The sequence below is a fragment of the Dasypus novemcinctus genome, chromosome 1, assembly GCF_030445035.2.
Source record: "Dasypus novemcinctus isolate mDasNov1 chromosome 1, mDasNov1.1.hap2, whole genome shotgun sequence".
Lineage (NCBI taxonomy): Eukaryota > Metazoa > Chordata > Mammalia > Cingulata > Dasypodidae > Dasypus > Dasypus novemcinctus.
This window is the reverse complement of record NC_080673.1, coordinates 77,386,260-77,409,603: the sequence shown is the minus strand read 5'-3', so window position 1 is coordinate 77,409,603 and position 23,344 is coordinate 77,386,260. Positions and strand designations below refer to the sequence as shown.

Below are 23,344 nucleotides of genomic sequence, written 5' to 3'. Positions count from 1 at the left end.
GTAATCCCAAAAATGTGCAGCATCTCTACTGTGATAGAAAGTACTCTACATGCCTGCCTCAAAGAGGATATCAGTTCACATTTCCTCAAGCTGGGTAAATAAATAATTTTAGATATTTGGGTATAAGGTCCTTCCTTCCCCACTTCCTCCATAGCTACAGCAACAAAATGTGCAGTGACAAAATGCTAAATTAAGCAGAGCAGGTAACACTATCACTAAATATATGGGGGAAAAATTGTCAGAATAACTGAAATTGAAGGTCTATAACTATTGTTGAAATCCATAATAATCCACCAGATTTTCTGTAAGTAAACACCAATGTGTTTGCCCAGGACATAGCTCAGTTTCAGAGAAGACAGCACTACATAAGAGAGCACTTAATGGCCCTTCTCAGTCATACATTTGTTACCAAGTTTTAAACACAATATATATCAGATGTGTTTGACATTTGGAATTCCTTCTTCAAAGAAGTGAAACATGCATACGTTTCTCTGTGACTTATTATAGTAAGGGACATTTGAATTTTTACCAGGGGCATTGTTTGTTCTTCATATATTTCAGCTTTTTCCCAGGCCTATTGACTCCAATGGTATTCAATTACTATTATTAAAAACTTATCTTCCTTTCCATGTGCTTGCTGGCTGTATATCCTTCTAACACAACACTCGGGCTTTAGAGAAATGCACAATTTAATTCTATATTAAAATTCTTCTGAAATGTGACCCTTTTGATACATCCAAATTTACATACTGATTTACTATGACTTACAGTTTCATAACAATACTATTAAAGGCTGCGTCCATATTCACAGTTTAAATAACTTGTTCATGAACAAAGCCTCCACCCATTTTATTCCAAATACCCTTTTTTATCCCACACCAAATGGCTTTTATTTATCTACTCAGTCTTTTGTTGGCTACCTGTTTTCTCCAACTTTCAAGTGGCAGGTCACTTACTTCATTGCACCATCTCAGTCTTCAACACTCTGTTTCATTACCTACTCACATGACTTTCATCTCCCACCCTAACCACAGCCTTCTCGTCACTGAAACATCATCTGAAAGAGACATCCAAAGATAATCTAATCCATCCTTCCTCTTTCCAGCAAAACCAAATCAAAACAACCCAAGACAAATGGTTACTGTTAAAGTCTCCAATTATCTGTTTTAATTTGATATTAAACCCTGAGGTAGTAAACTGAACATTTTTATAGTCTAATGAATAAAGAAAATTCAAAATTCCTCTGTGCCATGTTCCAGCATCTTACCAACCTTTGTGGTCAGAGTTTAATTTTTTTCCTGGCATAAGTAGTCTTCCAAATGCCATCTTCTTTTATGTGAATGACTGTGGAAATGAAGTGTATTGGTTACTGTTCTACTAAGAATCTTCTTCTGCTTTCCAGGGGTCTATAAATGAAGTCAACATTCACATCTTGAAGTAAAAGCCATCTCAGTTCTAAAAGCTGTTTGATTTGCACAGGCTTCATACACCTGATTCACAAAAAGGGTTAGCTCAAGGAGGAAAAGAAAAAAACCCTCATGTGAAAATAAAAACCTTTATGTTTCAATATAGTTGTTTATATCTCTATAGCTTTGCCACATTTTGTCAGATTCAAACAAAAGAGAGACACTTTCAGAAATCAGCAAGGATCATCCCTAGGAAATGGTAGTGATTTATAATTTCTAAGCAAAGGGCAAGGGTTTGTCCGTTTCTAAAGGGTTCCATATAAAATTCATGCTTGCTTCAGTGCTTATAAACACAGACATTAATGTAGCATATCTACTTCTATCCACTCCCTCAAGCCCCCAGCTCCAAGGATACTATCTGATAATCCTCACCCGTGGATTACCCCACTCTCAAATAAGAAAGCAGACAGAGAGAAAACACACAGCTATTACAGATCCCAGTGTCTTTCCTGAAGTGAATTCTGATTATAATACATACAGTTGACACTTAACTTAAAAGGACTGAAGAAGGAAATAAAGTCTCATTTTTGTTATAAATATTTAGAAATGTTATAATTCAGTAAAAATACTGAATTAGGAACCAAGAGGCCATGTGTTACCAAGGCTGTGACTATATCACTCTTAGGTTATTTCTCCTCACTAAGCCACAATCTGACCTCTGTAAAAGGTTCATTCCACTGTGGTCAGAGAAATTATTTTGTATGGTTTCAATATTTCTGAATTTATTGAGACTTTCTCTGTGGTCTAGCAATGTGGTCTATCTTGGAGAATGATCCATGTGCACTTGAGAAGAAGATATATCCTGCTGTATTTGGGTGTAATGTTCTATATATGTCTATTAGGTCCAGATCATCTAATACATTATTCTAAGTCTTTGTTTCTTTATTGACTCTCTGTTGACATTTCTGTCTAATAGTGATAATGGTGTATTAAAGTCCCCCACTAAAATTATAGAGGCATCTATTCCTCCACTTAGTTTTTCCAGTGTTTGCCTCACATATTTGAAGGGTCTCTGGTTAGGTGCATAAATGTTTATCACTGTTCTTTCTTGAAAGATTACCCCTTTTACTAATATGTAGTTCCATTTTTGTCTCTCACAACAGTTTTGCATTTAAAGTCTATTTGTCCAATATAAGTATAGCTACTCCAACCCTTTTTTGGTTATTGTTTGCTTGTAAGATTGTTTTCCAGTCATTCAGTTTCAACCTCCTTGAATCCCTGGGTCTAAAGTGGGTTTCTTATAGATAATATATAGATGGATCATATTTCCTTATCCATTCTGCCAGTCTGGGTCTCTTGACAGGTGAGTTTAACCCATTAACATTCGTGTTATTACTCTCAAGTAATTACGTACATTAGCCATATTTTCTTTGTATTTGTGTATGTCATATGTTGTTTTTATTTTTCCTTTTGTAGTTTAGGTTGTTCTTATACTCTCCTCCAACTCTGTCTCTCCCGTTTTTTTCTTTCCTCCTGTAGTACTTCCTTTAGGATTCTTGAAGGCCAGGGATCTTACAGGCATACTCTCTTAGTTTCTGTTTATCTGTGAATATTTTGAACTCTCCATCATTTTTGAATGCCAGCTTTGCTGGATAGAGTATTTTAGCTGGGATATTTTTTCTTTTAGTACCTTGACTATGTCCTACCACTGCCTTCTTGCCTCCATGGTTTCACATGAAAAATCAGCAGTTAGCCTTATTGAGCTTCCCTTGTACGTGATGGTTCTCTTTTCTCTTGCTGCCTTCAGTATTTTTCCTTTGCCTTGAGCATTGGATAATTTGACAAGTACATGTCTTGGTGTAGGCCTGCTGGGATTTATGCTGTTTTGGATGCATTGTATTTCCTGGACATGGACATATATCTCCCTCAATAGGTTTGGGAAGTTTTCAGCCATTATTTCCTCCAACACCCCTTCTGTCCCCTTTCCCTTCTCTTCTTCTTCTGGGATGACTATAATGGCTATGTTTGTGCGTAATGTGTTGTCATTCAAATCTCTAAGTCCCTGCTGGATTTTTCTAGCCTTTTATCTATCAATTCTACTATTTGATTTCAGATGTAAATGTACTGTCTTCCACATCACTAATTCTTTCCTTTGCCTCTTCAAATTTGTTGTTATTTGCTGAGAGTGTATTTTTGATTTCTTGGATGGTACCATTCATTACCATCAGTTACCTTTTGTGTATGTTTAAAATTTTTTCTGTATGCTCTCCAAGTGTTTTCTTAATATTCTAATCTCTTCCTTCACTTCATTAAGTTGGCCCATTATATTTGTTTGGAGAGCTTTGATTAGTTGTTCAATGTTCTGCTCCTCTTCTTGGTTTTCAGTTTGTTCATTGAATTGGGCCATGTCTTTTTGGTTATTGATTATTGGTATGTTTGGTAATTTTTTGTTGCTGTCTGGTCATTATTTTATCTTGATGGGTTTGTTCAGTTGATTAGCTTCTCTGTCTAGTTTTGGGTTTTACTTAGGTGCTGATTTTTTGTGTATGTTAAGTCTTCCCTTTGACACTTCGTTCTTCTTATTCTATTTCCTTGTTGTTGTCTAAGGTCCCTTGAAGGAAAAAGATTAGTTTGAGGGAAAGCAAAAGAGGTAAGAAAATAAAAAGTATAGTAGTAGCGTTGATAGTAAATGTTAGCAGAAGAACCATATAAGACCTACGACAATGAATATTAAACTCATGTAAGCTGTGTAGAGTTATAGGAATAAAAAAGTGAAGTACCCACAATGAGATGGGAAACTGAATATGGAGAAGAATATAGTATGAATTAAAAGGCCAGTGTTGGGAAGCAGATTTGGCCCAGTGGATACGGCATCCGTCTACCACATGGGAGGTCCGTAGTTCAAATCCCGGGCCTCCTTGACCCGTGTGGAGCAGGCCCATGCACAGTGCTGATGCACGCAAAGAGTACCATGCCACACAAGGTGTCCCCCGCATAGGAGAGCCCCACACGCAAGGAGTGTGCCCCATAAGGAGAGCCACCCAGCGTGAAAGAAAGTGTAGCCTGCCCAAGAATGGCGCCGCACACACGGAGAGATGATGCAGCAAGATGACGCAACAAAAAGAGACACAGATTCCCATGCCGCTGAAAACAACAGAAGCGGACAAAAGAAGAACACTCAGCAAATGGACACAGAGAACATACAACTGGGGTGGGGGGGAGGGGAGAGAAATAAATCTTTAAAAAATAAAAATAAAAAAAATAAAATAAAATAAAAAGCCAGTGTGATCAAGAGAGAGGGAAAGAGAAAAGAAAGGACAGTTAACATAAAGAGTGAATAAAAGATAGAAAACAAAATAGAAGTGTTAGAAATAAAAAGCCAGAGAATTAGGGGCTAAACAAAGAGAGGTGGAATGTAAGAGCAATGACAGAAGATGGCAGATAGAAAGATGTAAAGGAAAGGAGGTAGCACTGGTAGCCAATATCAGCACACACAGAAAAGAGGAAATCAAGGATGAGGAAGCACAGCAAACAAGAAACACTGCCAGCAGCACCTAATAGAAAAAAAGGGGTGGGGGTGGGGTGGGGTGGGGAGATAAAGAGAAAGAAAAGACAATAAAATAAACAAAAAAATACCAGACAAGCTCTCAAGCAAGGAATCCTCTTTGCAATTGAATAAAATGCTTAGGAATCTGTCTTCCCCCTTCCTCCATTCCTCTTGTCCCTCTCTACCAGGGCAGCAGGAAGCCCCGGTCCTCCCAGATTCAAATGGGACCCTGGTGAATCAACTCACCACAGAAAATAATGACTCTCAGTCTCTTTGAGAGAGAGCACCTCCATCTTGCTGGGAACCCTAAATATGCCCTTGGAAGCACTTCCTATTGTCCCCCTCCCTTAGGTGTGTTGCACACGATTAGTTAATTGCCTGGCTCCACCGCCATTCCATTAACAGAGGTCAGGTTGGCAGGGCAAGATGACCTCTGTAAAAGGGATGGCAGTCTCTCCCCTGTCAACCTCACAGAAACTGTATCACATGGGATGAGATGCATGTCATCTCTTTATATACTACTGGATATTTTACAACCATAAAGTATTAGCAAAATGAGGATACTGAAGCCCACAATGCCTAAGGGACACATTTAAAATACAACCACCCTGCTTTAATGGCATAGCTGGGAGCACACACATCATTTTTCTGCCATGTCAACTTTTTCTAGGGACAAACATCAAGGAAAAATACATAATTCAGACAGCCCCATCTGAACAACTCTCAAGTATGAGCAGTTGCCATTATAAGGTGGTAGAAAATTTATATGCCATGTTGGTTGAACTGACATGCTTCCTTATGACAAATTGACACATGTTGTTTTGTGACCAACTGCCATCAACTCCAGTTCTATGAAGGAAAGTTCTCTCCCACATATAGTCCTTCGAATTTCTGAAGGCGTGAAATCCTCCTTCTCTAGGTTTTTCTTCTACAAGGCAAACAGCTCTTTATAGTTCTGATGTGATTTTAAGTCCACTCTCCTGGTTGTGGCTGCCCTCCTACAGATGCACACTCATTTGTCAATGCCCTCTTAGCATGGGACAGAATGACCAGCACACAAAGACTACTAGACCTGTGATCTGGGGACTATTTCTAGTCATGAAACTTAGCATCAAGAAATACTTTCTGGTGGCCACTTCTTAGCATTTAGCTGAGGTTGCCTTTATAATCAATTAAGCTACATTAGAAAAGGGTCTGTGTTACCTTCAAAGACACAAAGGCAAATTTAACTAACAAACTTGGTTAGGTTTGTGTAGCTAAGCAAGTCTTATACTTGGGCAACAGACCACTCAGAGATGAAACCCTTAAATATGATACGGTCTCAATATATATTTCATTCATTAAAATTTCAGCTAATGTGTTTTAATTGCCATTGCCCTTATCTTCCTTTAAAAATTAAAAAAATATTTAGGAGAGATTTAATGCAAAACATTTAAAAGCACTCCCATTTCTTGCCTGTCAAAAGTACTTTTAAAATTGAGCTACATTTTTAAATATTTTTGGTTTTTAAAGAAGCTTTAGATTACATAAATGTGACAACAAAAATAGGTGATTCCTATATAACCCGCCTTTCCAGAACCTTCCCACACTTTATTAACAATGTCTTTCATTAGTGTGGTACATTTGATTACAATTGAACACATACTGAAGCATTGCTACTAACCATGAACTACAGTTTACATTACAGTTTGCGCACTGCCCCACAAAATTTTATAGATTTTGAAAAAATGTATAATGACCTGTATCCATCATTGTAATGTCATGCAGGACAATTCCAGTGTTCCCAAAATGTCCCCATGTTGCACCTATTCTTTCCTCTCCCTCCCCTCAGAATCTCTGGGGGCCACTGCCTTTATATCAATGATACAAGTTCTTCCATTGCTAGAACAATAAGTCTAACATAGAATAATAGAAGAGTAAGTCTACTTTAGTTCATTGTTCATTCCCCAATCTTGAGGATTTGGGGATGGTGATGTCCACTCTGCTTCCGACTGAGAGGGGACTTCGATCCCATGGAGCAAATGGATGAAACTGTCTTGTTTGCAGTTGTAGATACTCTTTGTTTTTTGGGATGGGCAATGTCCATCATTATCCTTTTGGTACTAATTTTTTAAAAGAGAAATAAAGGACAAACTGAAACACACAGTGAAAGTTCAACTTCTTTTCCACCATAAATTTATGAGAGCCTTAACAATATAGATATTGTCCCTTTTTCTATAGTTGTACAAATTTGTTCAGTGATATTCTTGAACAAGTAAGAATAGAGCAGGAAAAAAAAAAGAATAACGTGAATTTGGCAAAGATTGGCTTATTATACCTACTACTTTATTAGCCTTTTCTGTAAAAAATGTAAGTTTTGGGGAATAAATGCTGTCAAATCTATTTTTTCTGCATAGTGGCTTTTTGTTTACACTCTGATTTTTGTCAGTATTGTAAGGTGAATAAATTTTCTATAAGTAAAGTGTTATTTCACTAGAGAATTAGTAAACAACATTGATAGTCAGCATGTGTTTCAAGAGTTTGACAGCATCTATCCAATTTATCAACAATGATGCAAAAATCTTTAAACCCGGTAAAAGTTTTTGAAACTATAGTGTTGCCTATATTTTAAAATGATAAATGTGACATAAAATTTGTCATTTTAACCATTTTGAGGTATACAATTTAGTGGCATTAATTACATTACAATGTTGTACTTTCACCACCACCACCCATCACCAAAACTTTTTCACCACCCAAAACAGAAATTTCTGTATCCAGTAAGCAATAACTCCTCAATCTTCTCTCCCCACATACTTCTGATAATCTCTAATCTACTTTCTGTCTCTTTGAGTGTCTATTACAGATTATTTAATGAGAGGTATCAGATATCTGTTCTTTCATGTCTGACTTAATGCACATACCATAATTTTTTCAAGGTTCATCCATGTTTTAACACATATCAGAACTTCATTCTACTTTATAGCTGAATAGTATTCCATTGTATATATAAACTATATTTTAGTTGCTATATTTTAGTTATGACTGATTCTTAATATAGATGTGAGACAGGCACAGACTCATAGCACTGTAGTCAGCTTTTGGAAATTTTCCCTATGGCATATTAAAAAGGAATCCAAAAGGAAGCGGCTGTGGTCCAATTAGTTGGGCTCCCGTCTACCATATGGGAGGCCCTGGGTTCACGTCCCGGGGCTTCCTTGTGAAGGCACGCTGGCCTGTGCGCCATGGAGAACTGACAGACCATGTGCCGAGGAAAGCTAGTGCAGCAAGATGACACAGCAAAGGGAGACAGCAGATACAGAAGAAAAAAAAACCACACAGTGAATGGACACAGAGGAGAGAAAGCAAAGAACAGAACAAGTCACAAGGGGGGAATAAATAAATAAATAAATAAATCTTCTAAAAAAAAGGAATCCAAAATATGCCCAATGATAATGATTGCGCAGCAAAATTCTAATCATCAGACACAAAATAATTTGAGTGAGTTGGTAATATAAAGAAAAATTATAATTTCCAAAATCCAGATATCATAGTTTTGATGGTGTTTTTAAAAAGAAGCTACTTTGTTTCTGAAAACTTCTGAGCAAAGGTTATAGAAATAATGAAAAACAAAAAGCACTGTGTATTCTGCAATGACAAAAAATGAAAAATTACCATCTTGTCCATTGATCCCGATCTCCTAGGCCAAATTCCATTACATTATTCATTATATTTTTATACTTTTCCTAATACATTCTTTTTCTATTACTATTAAAATTGAATCCAAACAATCCTTTTAAATGTAATCGTATTCCATTCACACCTTCAAAGCATTTATGACAATAAAGAAACAAATTTATTATTATTGCATTAAATAAATGCATCTAAGGCAATCAAATAATTCCTTTAATTACTAAGGTTTATATTTCTCTTTTCACAATCCTCCAGTGATCCTAATTCTGTGCTGAGAATTCTAAAAGTAATATCTCTTATCAATAAACAACGTTTGGGAAGTGGATGTGGCTCAAGCAGTTGGGCAACCACCTACTACATGGGAGATCCTGGGTTCAGTTCCCAGTGTCTCCTAAAGAAGATGAGCAAGACAGCGAGCTGACATGCTGGACTGGCACGGTGGGCTGATGCAACAAGATGATGCAACAAGATGACGCAATGAGGAAACACAGTGAGAGACACAAGCCTGGAGCGGAAGTGGCTCAAGCAATTAAGCACCTCCTTTCCATATGGGAGGTCCTGGGTCTGGTTCTCGGTGCCCCCTAAAAAAAAAAAAAAAGACAAGCAGACACAAAGAGCACACAACAAACAGAAACAACGAGCAGACAGTGAGCGCAAACAACAGGTGGGGAGGCTAGAAATAAATAAAATAAACCTTAATAAATAAGTAAACATTTATTGAACAATATTTAATGTTCATTTGATAGTTATTAAAAAATGCTATGAAAAGCTACAAATGGAATTTTAGAACTTGGTCCCTTTACTCAAGTGACAACTTGAGGCAACAGAAAACACAAGTTGCATAATAAAGCAACAATAACAAAAAAAAAAAAAAGGAGGCATATACATCAACGTCATTCCATCCAAAAACATTTAGTATACACACATGTAAACAACATGCAGGGACAGGTCCCAAGGATAGCCCAAAGTGAAAAGTAAATGCTAGTGCAGGGAAGATTGCATATGAAAAGCTTCCAATAGAAAAGGTGTGCAGAAAAGAGAAAAAACACAACAGGCTTGAGACTGCTCTTGGCTGGCATGTGGGCACTTGGCTCTTGGAGTGTTCCCAATCAATAGTTAACAGATAAGGATGGCCTAGATTCTGCACAAACAATACGGTTTATGCTGAACACCTGCTTTCCTTCTGGGGGTTTGGAATTTTGGTACATGCTAAGCAGCGGGTATCTACAAAGACACCAATAAAATCTTGAGTATTGCGTTTCCAATGGGCTTCCTGGTGCAGAAATACCACACATGTACATGGTTGCATTTTCATTGCTTGGGGAAATGTGCATTCTGGGTGATTCCTCATGTGAGGGTCAAAGCGAAGCCAGCATACGGATTTCTCCAGATACTACCTTTGTCTTTTTCCCTTATGATCTGGCTGTATATCCTAACTACATCACTGCAATAAATCTTAGCCAGAGTACAATTATATGCTGAGTGCCATGAATCCTTCTAGCGAATCTGAATATTGGGGTGGTCTCAGGGATCCTGAATACAGAAGGTGAGTTTAGCTCCAGGTGCTGAACAAACCATGGCACACAAATTTGCCAACAGCAAAGGCAGAAGGTCATTTCAAATTTAACAGGGTTTTATCACATGCATATATAACTAACACAAGTTGAAACGTATCTATTCAACAAAGGAGAGAAGGAAATGAGAAAAGAAACCAAAGAAAGAAAAATTTTAAGTAGTAAGGACCATTTCTTGCCAAGGCCCACAAACAAGATAACTCCTTTATCTAGTTTTCATCCAAAGGAAGAATAATCAGGAGCAATTTTAATTATATGAGATTGCTACCTTACAAACTGAACCGGTTTCTGAATCTAAGCCCTGCATAAGATACGAGTCCACTACAGAGAAAATTTATACTAGTGAAAGAACAGCAGAGTAGCTTAGTGGTTTCGTGCAGAGGGAGCACAATGAAAGATACTGGTAATCACTGATACATGGGTAGGGAAGATGTTGTTAGTAAAATATGATGAGACTCAAATTTGGTGGGTCAAGCATCAAAATCAGAGACACAATAGGAAATGCATGTTGATTGGGACACTTTGCCTTTCATCTAACAGAAACCTCTATGGCTAAGACTAATGAGGATCCACCCCAATGGAAGTGCCTCAGTAATGTGCTGCTGAATGGAGGAAAGGTGGAAACTCAGCCAATATCTTGATTCACCAGGGAAAAACGAAGGGAATGGATGATGGGTAGGCACCCAAAAACTAGTTCAGGGGATGGATTGTGTGTGGAGAGGAAGTTTTGTGAAAAGAAAGGGAAAAAAAACTAAATGGGCTATTTCAATGATCTTGATGTGAATTAATAAGGCCCTGGAAAGAGGTAATAACTATAAAAATGAAAAACAGGTAAATGTACAGTAAATACCTGTTTCTTATACTGTAATCTGTAATATATATCTATATAATATGTTTGTAAAATTAATGTTTTATACAAGTCAAGGAGAACTGAAAACACCCCAAATTTTGTTTGAGCCTCAGTGTTAAGTATCGTTGATGCTAATGGGAAAATAGAAAAAGTGAAGCCTAGTTGAAGGGTAACAGTAAACAGTAGGATGTAAGCCTAGTATTCAACTTGGTGATTTTTATATATAAAAAGAAATGTCCTTTTGGAATTTAAAAACAGAGCTAAGGGAGCAGATGTAGCTCAAGTGGTTGAGCACGTGCTTCCCACATGGGAGGTCCTGGGGTTCAGTCCCCAGTGCCTCCTAAAAACAAAAAATACAAACAACAAGCAAAACAAAACAAAACAAAACAAAAAACTGAAGGGACCCAATGTGGCTCAGTGGTTGAGCACTGGCTTCCCACATACTAGGTTCCTGGGTTCAATCTCCCCCCACTGGTACCTCAAAAAAATAAAAAAAGAAAGCGCTAAGGAGAGAATGAAGGTGGGAAATGTTGATTTAGAAGCCTTGAACAAAAATTTTTAGCTAAAATCTGAAAAATCAGACTATAGAAGGAGAAAATCAGACAGACCAATCCTCTAGCAGGTTTTAGTTTAAGGCAGACAAAAGCAGGACAGGCATATTTAAGTTAATTACAGAAAGGAACACAGACTCACAAATTAAATAATGTTGTTACATGCAAGCAAAGGAAAGGAGAAAATCCTTTTCAAATCCTCCTCCCACACACCAAGCCCGTGATATGAGTTAGCCAATGATACCTAAGTCTCTTATCTCCTAGCAATGCCACAATACCGTGGAAAGATGTCAAAATATGGCCCTGAGATACACTTCACAGAATGCCACTGGGTGCCATAGAGCAGGGCGGTAAGGGTAAGTAAAGTGTAAAGGGAAAGCATTAGTAAAGGCAATTTATAATAGTTTTGTTTTTTTGTTTTTCTTTTTTCTTGTGAGTGGCAATACTTTATTTTGGTGTGAAGACAAGAAGCTGGAAAATACACTGTATTTCAAATTTTCTTCATTCCCCCTCATGTTGTAGAAACCCACTTCCCAGAGCTAATCTGTTCAAACTCAAATACTTTAAAATTACAGCAGCAAACCAAAAGCACAGGAAAGAAAAAGGGGGAGGGGGCAGGAAACACTCAGATGGAGCAGGTAATCTGGGCCAGTAGTGTCACCTAATGTGGACGACTGAGGTGCTGAACTCAACAAGGCCACCAACGCCCATGCTACATACACTCCGCTTCCACTTCAGCTCAGTGCCAAGAGACTCAGTTGCCAGGAGGTAGGGTCACTGTAATAGGAATATCTCCCTGCTACGGCAAAGCTGTACCTGGCATCAATAACTACTCCGGCAACAACAGCCTGGCAAGGAATGTCATCCAAGCCTAGGACTCTCAATTATTGCCGCAGAGGATGTTTTCTGATATAGAAAACTGGGATTTTTCCTTGACCTGATTTTCTTGCAGGTATTACATACTCCCTTACCCCAGGGAATCAATGGAAATAAGACCTCCTCCCTGGGGGGAGGCCCTTAAGGAAAAGAATCTTGGACATTTCAGGGGAGGAGGAGTCTTCAGGAATATACTTCTTTCCAGAAATCTAGAGCTTTAATATTCTGTCTGAGACCACTAAATTCCCCTCTGGGGGGCAGCTCATGCCATGCTTATAAGGACTAAGGAAACTGAGATTACGTGGCCCTTGCTATTATAACTGAGTTAGAAGTTTCCTGACCAAGAGTTTCTACCAAAACTTCTTGGTCTAGACTTCCCTAGTCTAACCCACCCTCAAGTCCATCAGCTCTTCCTGTATTTTTCTGCCCTAATTCAAAATCTATCTTCAAATCCATCACTCACACTGCTGTCAGAGTTCTCATGGTAATTCATCCCTCTTGTCATACTAAATGCTTGTTTAAGCCACCCATTGCCCGCCCGAAGTCTGTACTTCTTAGCATGACATATGAGGCCCTTCACATACTGACTTGTCCTAGATCAGGTCATACTACCCTCCTCCCACTTCCTTGCACACCCACACACCTGGAGCAAGCTGAGAACACATCCTCTGCCTGGAGTAGGGAAATATGCTCAGGCTTCCATCTGAGAGATGTGTACATGAGTCTGATTCCATAAGGACAAAAGGCTCCCATATGTGTCAGAATCAAGTTACTTTTACCAAACATATGTTTTGGATTTAGTCAATTCATTCTATGAAAACCAAAACAGGAAAGAAAAGGATCTTACTTTAAAGTACAAATAATAACAATAATAACAGCTATATTGAGTGTTTATTATTTGTTAGACACTTTGCCTAGCAATTTTACACGAATCATGTAATTTACTCCTCATAATTTATGAGGAGTAAACTCCATTTAGCAGATGAGGAAACTGAGGCAGAAGTATTTTAAATAACTTGCCCAAGTTTTCACAACTAATTAAGTATTGGAGTTCAGATGTAAAGCAAGAAAATCTGACCCCAGAGACCACATTATACTACCCTTATGCCTTTGGTCACCAGTTGCTAACTGGTAGGCAAAATTCTAATAATTATACTCAATGCCTGTGGGTGGAACTGTAAATATGACAAGATACCTTTCCTATGATTATGTTACACTGCATAGCAAAAGGTAAATTATCCTTGGTGGGCCTACTCTAATCACTTGAGTTGTTTAAAAGCAGAGTTTTCTTTGACTGGTGAGCAGAGAAAAGGTGAGAGATTTGAAGTGTGAGGAGCCATAGGGTAGCCTAAGGGGAAACTAATACCCACTCCCAGGACCAAAACTGCGTGTTGCTTTTCTCACTGTGTAACAATTACTACAAATTTATAGGCTTAAAACAACACTCATTTCTTATCTCATTGTTCTGTGGTCAGAGGTCCAAGAGGAGCTTGGCTGACTTCTCTGCTCAGGGCTCTGAGGAAGCCTCTTGGGAAGACTGCGTAAAGAAGCTCATCCAGGTTGTTGGACCACACTCAGCTGCTAGAGGCCACTCTAACACTTATAATCTCTCTGATTTCCTCTCTACTAAACAGCCAGAAAAAAACTCTGCTTTTAAAGAGTCTCTGTGATTAGATTATTGCCCACCTGGAGAACCTCTCTTTAGATTAACTCAAAATCAACTGACTAGTAACTTTATTGACATCTTGACATCTTCAAAATCCCCTTTGCCATGAAAAGTAACATAAGCATGGAAATGGTATCTCATCATATTCACAGTCCTGGCGATTAGGATGGGAAATTTTAAGGGGAGTGAGATTGGAGGGAGAGATTTCTTAGGATTCTGCCTACCTCAGGAATTAGTATTCTACTATGAGCTGGGTAAATGGGCTTTTAAAGGTAAGGCAGAAATTTGTTCACTTTTTTCAAGGCTGTTACTGTTGTTGTTTTTTAATATTTGATGCCACTATTAAGCATAGGCAAGCAGTATACCATTTCTTTACAAAGTTCTGGTATAATGTAAACTTTAAGTGAGTTTTCACAGATATCTGAACAAAGGCAACAGAGTATATATCATTAAGATTTTGATATTTATGTTCTCCAAGAAGGCTTTTCACCCAATCCTAAAAAAGAGACTCTTAAAGCTAAGCACAAAAGATCTAGAATAGGAAGGGTTGTGCAGTACATTAGCTCTCCTAGCAATTGCAAAAACTATTGTATTAAAGTTTATTTTAAATTTAATGGACTAAAGGAAAATCTCCTCATTATTAATCTTGATAACATCATTTGAGAAGTAAAATGTAACCTAAAACTGCTTATTACTGAGAAATGATGATATATAATCTCCTTATAATGCTAATCATATAAACAGTACAATAATTTAAATAAAAACACAATATTTAATGTGATGTATTTAGTCTTTTTTTTTGTAGTTTAATATATTTTAATAGCAAACTTACAGGAACAGCACAGAAGACAGGCAACATTAAAAGCATGTACTTGCATGTTGGACAACTCAGAAAAGTATAGTGAATGGATGGAATCTACTGCATGATAAAAATGCCACAAACACCATTTAAGTGCCATCAATAAGAAATTTACTTGTTTTTTAAAAATCCAAATGCTGGCATTGTTCAGAAAAATTTAATAGGTTTTTATTTATAATTGTTATAAAGTTGAACTGTTGAAACTTGTTCACTGAAACATTTTGACTTGCATTAATACTTTTTGTCCCCACATTTATATTAAAAAGTCACACAAAAATGAAAATGGAAAAACTGCCAATACCTGATTTCTGTCCCTATTTTTCCATTCACAATCACATACTTAGGTACATTTTGGCCCCATAGGAAAAAAATATCTAAGGTTCAGAACTACCAATAACAGGAAGAGAAATTGCTCAGGACTTCAAGACAGATCTGCACTTCCAGACTGCAGCTCTTGGTGCTTTGCAGGAGGCAAGTGAGGCCTATCTGGCTGGCCTTTTTGAAGACACCAAGCTGTGTGCTATCCACGCCAAATGTGTAACAATTATGCCAAAAGACATCCAGCTAGCACACCGCATACATGGAGCACATGCTTAAGAAGCCACTATGATGGGTAACATTTCATTCTCAAAAGACATAATATAGGGAAACGGACTTGGCCCAGTGGTTAGGGTGTCCGTCTACCACATGGGAGGTCCACGGTTCAAACCCCAGGCCTCCTTGCCCGTGTGAAGCTGGCCCATGCACAGTGCTGATGTGCACAAGGAGTGACCTGCCATGCAGAGGTGTCCCCCGCGTAGGGGAGCCCCACACGCAAGGAGTGCACCCATAAGGAGAGCCGCCCAGCCCGAAGGAGGGAGCAGCCTGCCCAGGAATGGCGCCGCCCACACTTCCCGTGCCGCTGACGACAACCAAAGCGGACAAAGAAACAAGACGCAGCAAATATACACAGAGAACAGACCACTGGGTGGTGGGGGCAGAATTAAATAAATAAATAAATCTTTTTTTAAAAAAAAAAGACATAAAATTAAAAATACAGACCTGGAACACAATAAAGAGAACTGGGGAAAATTGCAACTCAAAAGGTACTATATAACACTGCCTTGGATTTTTTAAATTGTACTTATATACAAAACTCTGGCTTTCCCCAAGGGTGTGTTTTTTTTGGTTTGTTTGTTTTGTTTTTTCTTTTTTATTTTTTTCTTTTTTTTTTAATTTAAGGGTGTGTTTTTAATTTTGCAACAAACTATGCTCTAAAACAAGTCATCTAAAATTACAAAGTGACAAAAACACCTTCCTGTTCAGAGATCTTGCACTTCATTGGCAGCTGTTAGCACAAAAGTGAGCAAAACTTGTCCTGTGCACACAGAAGAACCTTAATTTCAGACTCTAATGACCAGCTAGCTCACTGGACCCATGCCTTCCCTTCTCAAATGTGTTCACTGAGTGAATTGGAAACATGAGGATGCTGCCTGCAATGAACTCTGCAAGACAGAACAACTTATCAGTATGGCTATCATCATGCTCTATATCATGAATACACATATTTTACTTTCACTAACAAATAGTCCCTTATTGATTCTAAAATCTACACTTTATTTATATATTGTTCACTCTATTTTATTTACCTTTAATCATTCTCTTCTACAGATATATCCTATTTGGGCTTTTAACTAAATAAGAATACTACACAATACCATAATTCCTTAACAGATGATTTAGAATGCTGATATTTTTAAAACTGATTTTATAAAGGTAATACGGAATATATACTATTTACACAATAACATTTACCATGAGATCTAGAATGCCACCTCATAACCAAACACATTCCTATTTCTACAACTAAATGTATGAGTAGTCATTCTAAGTAGAATAAAAACAAAAGGCTATAACCAGCCTCCTATCAGTTCAAGTTAGGTTTTGCTGCCAAATTATTCTTTTTAAGTTGTTTTCAGAGCTCTTGTGATTTCAGTTTTCCAGATTAGGGATTGTGGAACTGGAGGCTAACATGAGTGATTATACAAGCAATTAGATTCCATTTCTACACAGAGATGAGATAAATTTATTAGAATGATGAAAGGCATTCCAGCAATGTTACTGAGAAAGTGCAATGCCACAGAATTAAAGACAAACATGTTAGTTTACCTGGGAACAGAGATCTTTAATGTGTTAAATCGGCAAAGGTGCCCAGACTCTAGGTAAGAGAACCTCTTAGTAAGACAATTCATACAAAAATGGGTTTTCTTTGTGGAGACCTACTCCTGCACTGTGACCTTCACTTGGGAAGAGAAGTCCAAGAATCAAAACAAGGCATCTAATACTGAGATGTACAGTCTCTTCCAGACTTATGAATATATTCCTTTTCAGGTCATCTGCAACCTACCTATTATCATGCAAATTGAAGACAACATGCAAGTCGCGGGTAATATGTCAACACAGCCCTCCTTTGAGTTTTGAAGTGTCTGAGATAATATAAAATGCAAAATTGTCATTTTAAGTAAAAACAAAAGAATATGTATATACTTAATTGATCTCTAGGGCCTGGCAGAAGGGAAGACTTTTTAAAACATCATAAGTTAATCAAAAGTTAAAAAGTAATAAATACATACATCAAAACATTATCTAAGTTGCCCTAAAAATTCTTCAAATAATAAAATATTTCAGAGTAGTCATTTATCACACAATAAGAAAAGTATAAGCCAAATCGATAAATGGAATTTATTCAAGTCAATGAACATTAATCTTCTTTATATAAAAAGAAAACACAGAATTCCTCAGGTGGAATTTTATACAATCTTTCAACAGAATTGGCATGCCTCTGTAGTTGCATGCATACTAGTGTTCCTGACTTACAGAAAATACCATTCCTAAACTTTAGGAAAAATTCATTAAATCTACTTTTTCATTTGAAACATAAATTAAAGCTATAAATAATTTGTTAATAAAACCAGCCAAAAAGTAAGTAAGCAAACTAGGCTTATTCACTCAGATACAAATATAGCAAGCTGACTATAAAGAAATTTCCAGTCTGCCTGTTGTTCTCACATTTAATATACTATATAATAACAGCAAAAAGTCTTGGCAAACATAAAAATGTAAACTGCCCTGAATATAAACAGAGCCTTTGTTGCTGTAATATTAAAAAATCAACAGATGGTTGACATCAGGAGACTGGCGTGAATGCACACACACAAAAGAAAAGTAAATTTAAAAAAAAATGCATGGAAATTGACCAATGAATGTTTGAACCTCATTTGCCATACTGAAAAACACCGTCATCTCAACACACAAGAAATTCGGAATCTCTGAGATCTTGGAAACTGCTTATGCTTGGTTAGCAGATTCCTGAACTACATAATATAAAAGTGTGCCAAACTCTGTATGTGAGCCCTATGTAAGGTGATTTCAGTTTAAAAAAAGGAAGAAAGGAGGGAGAGGAGGAGGAAGGGGGGAGAAGAGGTCAAAGAGGATAGGAGCAGAAGGGAAGAGGAGAGCAAGAAGGAAAAGGTCGAGAGAGAAAGGGGGAAGAGAATGGGTAGGAGCAGGTGAGAGGAAGGAAGAGGAGGGGAAGGGACGTGCAGAAGCGAGTGGGGAGAGGACAGAAAGAGGAAGGAGAAATGGAGGAAGGCACAGGAGGATAAAGGGAAGAAGGGGGAACAAGACGAGGAGGGAGGGGAAGAAGCAAGGAGGGAGGAAGAAAGAAACAGGGTGGATAAAATGATTTAAAAAAAAACAATGGAGGCAACATTTCAGAAAAAGCTATGAAATTCAGATCTAAGAGAACATTTGGTGAGAGCAAAGGGGCATTTGAAGTTTCTTTATCACTGGGCAAACCCTCTGTCCGGTTCATCTCCATTTCCCGCACTCTTCACAGACGGTCCTGATTCTACCTTACTGTGTTCAAGGACTTCTGGAATGAGTTTCCTCATCTGCTGCCTGCATCATGTGTCATTATATCTCACCACTACAAAAATTCTGTCATTTCTATCTCTTTCTACTGATTCCTCTACTTCCTTCGGGAAAGGAAGGCTTTCCGTCCTCCTTTCCAACGAACTTCTCCTTTTTGATCCCACCTCACCAGCCTGCTTCCTATAGGATTTTGCTCTATGTCCCATTGATTCACTTCCTTTTTGCCAAACATGCTCAGATATTTCTGATATGAAAAAAGAAAAATCAGTAAGTTCTCTTTACCATGCTATCTTTTGAGCTAGTAACCTTTCTCCCTTCTCTAATGCTAAGGAAAAAAAAAAGTTAAAAAGGAATATATTCTTTTTTCCTCCCTATTTCCCTTTATTTCCTATTTCCTTCCTAATATACATTTTTCCCCCCTCAGCATTCACCACCCTTTTTAACTTCCTTCCTTCACTCTCCTGAATTGGTCAAAGATCCCCAGTGATTTCCCAACTCAAAGCTCAATAAACTTTTCCAAGTTTCAATCCTTATTCTGGTGAAAATTATTCCCCACACCAAATTTTTCACTTAATTTCTCTGTTTCCTTCAACAATGTTGCCTCCTTAGGTTACTCAGGCCAAAACATAAAAATCACTTTTAACCTGACCCTCTACTTTGCCTCCATGACAAACCAGTCATCAAAACCTGTTAATTTCTTCCCAATTATTTACACCAAACCCAATGCCTACCTTTTGTTGAAACATATATAATCTCATTCCTAGGCTTTTGCAAAAGTCTCTAAATAGGTCTGCAAGACTTCCACTCTGTAATTCACCCTATACTTCCCAGTTTAAGGTTTCTAATGATTATATGATGATGCTACAACCCAAGCTGAAAAAATACATACATTCAATTTTTCCATTCTTCCAAAAATTATTAAGCACCTACAATGTGTCAAGCAGTGTACTAGGCACTAGGACATACAAATAAAAGACTACATCCCATTCCAGTTCTTCAAATAAACATTATTTGTTTGCACTAAAAAATCTGAGATCAAAAGCATGTAGTCACTGCTGCAAAAGCGCTCACAGTCCAGGGAGGAGACCAGACACCCCAGTGTGGGGTAAAGGCCATTAACAGCAACACATGCCTCAGGTGGTCAGAGACCAGTGAAGACAGGCACCTCGGTCAGCCTGGTAAGAATCATAGAAAGACAAATGAAGTCAGCTGGGTAGATATGGGTGAGAAAGAAAGAGACAGAAGGGACTAGCAAAATGAAAGGCAGAATTAAATGTAAAGCTATAAAAGAGTTCTTTGTGAGGCAGGAAATGTTAAGGAACAAGGGTAAAGCAGTCAGCACAGGCTCTGTAGGTCACTTGATAGTTTGGAAAAGAGCTCACCATCTCCTCTGAATGGATTCTCAGCAGTCAGGACAGCCAAAGAATTTCAGACTGTGCCTAAAATGGAGATTAAGATACTAGCTTACTGTCTAGGTGAGGTTGAGCACAGCCAGGCAAAAGTGGGCACACACTATTATATTCTAGGTTTTATATACATAACTGGGTTCTGTCCAGTGTATATTGCTCTCAACTTTTATCACACTCTTTTGTGCATAGAAGAAAGCACTGAACAGCTTTTGCACAGATTAATCTTGCCAAGTTTCCCATTCAGTGGAGGAATATCCTTTGCAGCAATGCTCACACACCACCATCATTCAGGCTTTTGTCAAACACTTCCCACAACAGGGATCTCCCTACACTGTGAAGTGGTCGATTTCACAGTTGGACTCTTCTGACTGCCAGAAAGTTTTTCCTCATGTTGATTAGAAACATGCTTCCCTGTAGTTCCATGTAGTGATTTCTTCAGTTCTGCCCTCTGAGGGAGGGCTAAGCCCTCACCATCTTTCAAATGACGACACTTTAAACCAGATGAAGACAACTATCTGCTTCTGTCTCTGCTCTTCTTCAGGTTAAGAGCCCCAGTCCTCTCAAATGACTGTCTAACAGACAGACAAGTCTCAGCTTTAGACCCTTTCTGTAGATGGCTGCTTCTGCTGTATATTGGCTGCTTACTAATTTCCAGGACCATATCTAACTGCCAGAACTTCACAGGAGGCTCCTGATAAGGTTTCACCAGCCATTAAACAACACAACTGCACTACTCTCTCCCATGACCCTAACACTTTGCACCTTGGACCTTTGTTCTAGCAGCCAAATAATATTTCCAACCAAAATGTCCACACAAACCAAATAAACACTTTGAGACATTTGCATATGAGTCCATTTTAAGTCTGGTATTCCCCCATCTTGAACATCCAAGAGTGACTTTATATTTATCCATGTTAAAGTTTACCCTACGAGCATTTGATCCATTATCCTAGTAACAAAAAATGTTTGTACCTTAAAATATTATCTCCCACCTCCAACCAGATTGTTCAAAAATAGACTCAAGTCATACTCAGTTTTTATGTTTTTATTGGCCTTTGATAAGAATGTTGAATAGATAGGACCAAGACAAAGCCTACCTTTCACTTAAAATCCAACAGCACTCTGGCTATAAATGGTCAACTGTCTGTCAGTCCCTCTAACTGCACTATTGGTGTGTTTATGATGGAGCCCACATTTCTCCATCTTACACACAAAGTTATCATGAGAGCCTCTGTCAAATGCTTCACTCAAATAAAAAACCATTATGTCTATGGGATTCTCCTGGGATTATATAACCATTAAAAAACACATAATAAAAGCTTATTGGCTTCCAGTGTTTACAAATTTCCTAACTACTCACCAAAAAAAAAGTGACTGGAATTTTATTCCAAACTTTTGCAATTGAAAAACTTGATAATTTCCAAAGTCTACCTTGTCCCACCCAACTAGAGACATTATTTGTCCTATTCTCCATAATTTCTCAAAAAACTCAACAAAGTTTCTGAAAAAACAGTTGTTGCTGTTCCAGGACACAAGCATATAATTTGACTGGGATTGAAGATAAAAAACAAATTTAAATAGATGTGTTTTTATTAGTATCTCATACATATTTATAAAATGTACACTTTTTTAATTTCTTTTCAGATTTAAGGCTCTTTCTTTAATGAAGTATTTCACAATCAAATGACCAAGTAATAAAAATCAGGAACTCAAAAATCTAAAAGTTAATGCTTCAATTACTGAAAGAAAATTAAATGTGAAGTCCATAACGACACTTTTACCCAGATTAAATTAAAAGCAGGGGGGAAATGCTTTCTTTCTATCTTTATTTATTAGATGAAATAGAGGTTAAATATGTAGAATTTAAAAGGGGATTTCTGCTTCAGAACCACAAGACATCCAGAGTAAGTCAAACATCATGTGACAACTTCATTTGCCTGTTTTCATTTTTTGCCACGTTCCTGGTAAAAACTCTCAGTTGCTAAGATTATAAAGATATTATTTTAACATGAAAACAAATAGGCAATTTGACTCAAAGCTACTTAATGGTGAAACACATAAACTAGTGATATTAAAATCCAGAATAAGACAAGAATTTTATTATATCCAATATAATTTAAAATGGTTTGAAAAAAAAAAATTGGAGTTTCTTTTTCTGGTCCTGAGCCGGAGAACTGAATGTATACTAATGAAGTTTGTCCCTGGCTGCAGGTTTGTGCCTCCGCCTTTCTGAGTTGTCTGAGTCACTGACCCTAACAGGAAATCCATGTACTTCTCAGGTCCTGAGACCACAGCCATCACTTATAAGGCAACTGCATCCCTGGAAGGGGATAAGCACAGGGAGGCAGTGGCTCCAAGTGTGGCCTACAGTGCAGACTGCATAATCCCCCGCCTGGCTCTTGAGCTGGATACTACAGGGCTGTGGACAGGAGCCTTTCTCCAGTAGGCAGCAGTCAGATGGTGTTCTCTGCCCATGGCAATATAAAGAGGGACTGGCCTAGCCTCTCTGATAAACTGCCTGGGATATAATAAGAAGTGGATCACCTGGCCAAATTTTGTGGCCTAAGACCTGTGTCCAATCTTCTGCACCTACTTGTTAGTCCACCCAGCACCCTAGCTCCCTGGAAGCCAAAGCCTAAAATTACACAAACAGAAAACTAACACAGAGGAATTGGGAAAAAGATTTCAATTTGCATGTCTACTCTAACTGATCGGTAGCAGTTTCCTGGGGCACTGTGCTAAGAATGATTCTAAGAGTGCAAAGAGGCCAACAATCCCCTGTATGCACCAGCTGTCCAATTAGGCCAGTGTTCTCAACCTGCTATTTCTTACCAAGCTACTATCAGTCGGTTATGGTGCTTCAAATACCTCGCAAGGTAAATCCTGAAACTCTGTGTTCACTCTTGCCCAGGATACAGAGAGGCCAGAAGTCTGCCTGTGGATAGGGAGTCAGGCAAGTTAGAATGGAAATTACCTAAGAGTGAATGAGAAAATTGGCCACATAGAAAGGTCAAGCCAAAGG

The 23,344-nt window shown here is 38.0% G+C and overlaps 1 protein-coding gene across 11 annotated transcripts in view; it reads right to left on the bottom strand.

Annotated features, from left to right (window-relative positions):
• Positions 1-23,344, bottom strand: part of PRDM5 (PR/SET domain 5) — a 291,517-nt gene that overhangs the window by 226,266 nt on the left and 41,907 nt on the right. For 2 of the 11 annotated variants that reach the window (XM_071214907.1, XM_058293294.2), the window contains one exon: positions 20,296-20,352. The exons of the other annotated variants lie outside the window; for them this stretch is intronic. In XM_071214907.1, the coding sequence (XP_071071008.1) occupies positions 20,296-20,298 (3 nt within the window). In that variant the 5' untranslated portion in view covers positions 20,299-20,352. The remainder of the gene's footprint in view (positions 1-20,295; positions 20,353-23,344) is intronic. 11 annotated transcript variants of the gene reach the window in all.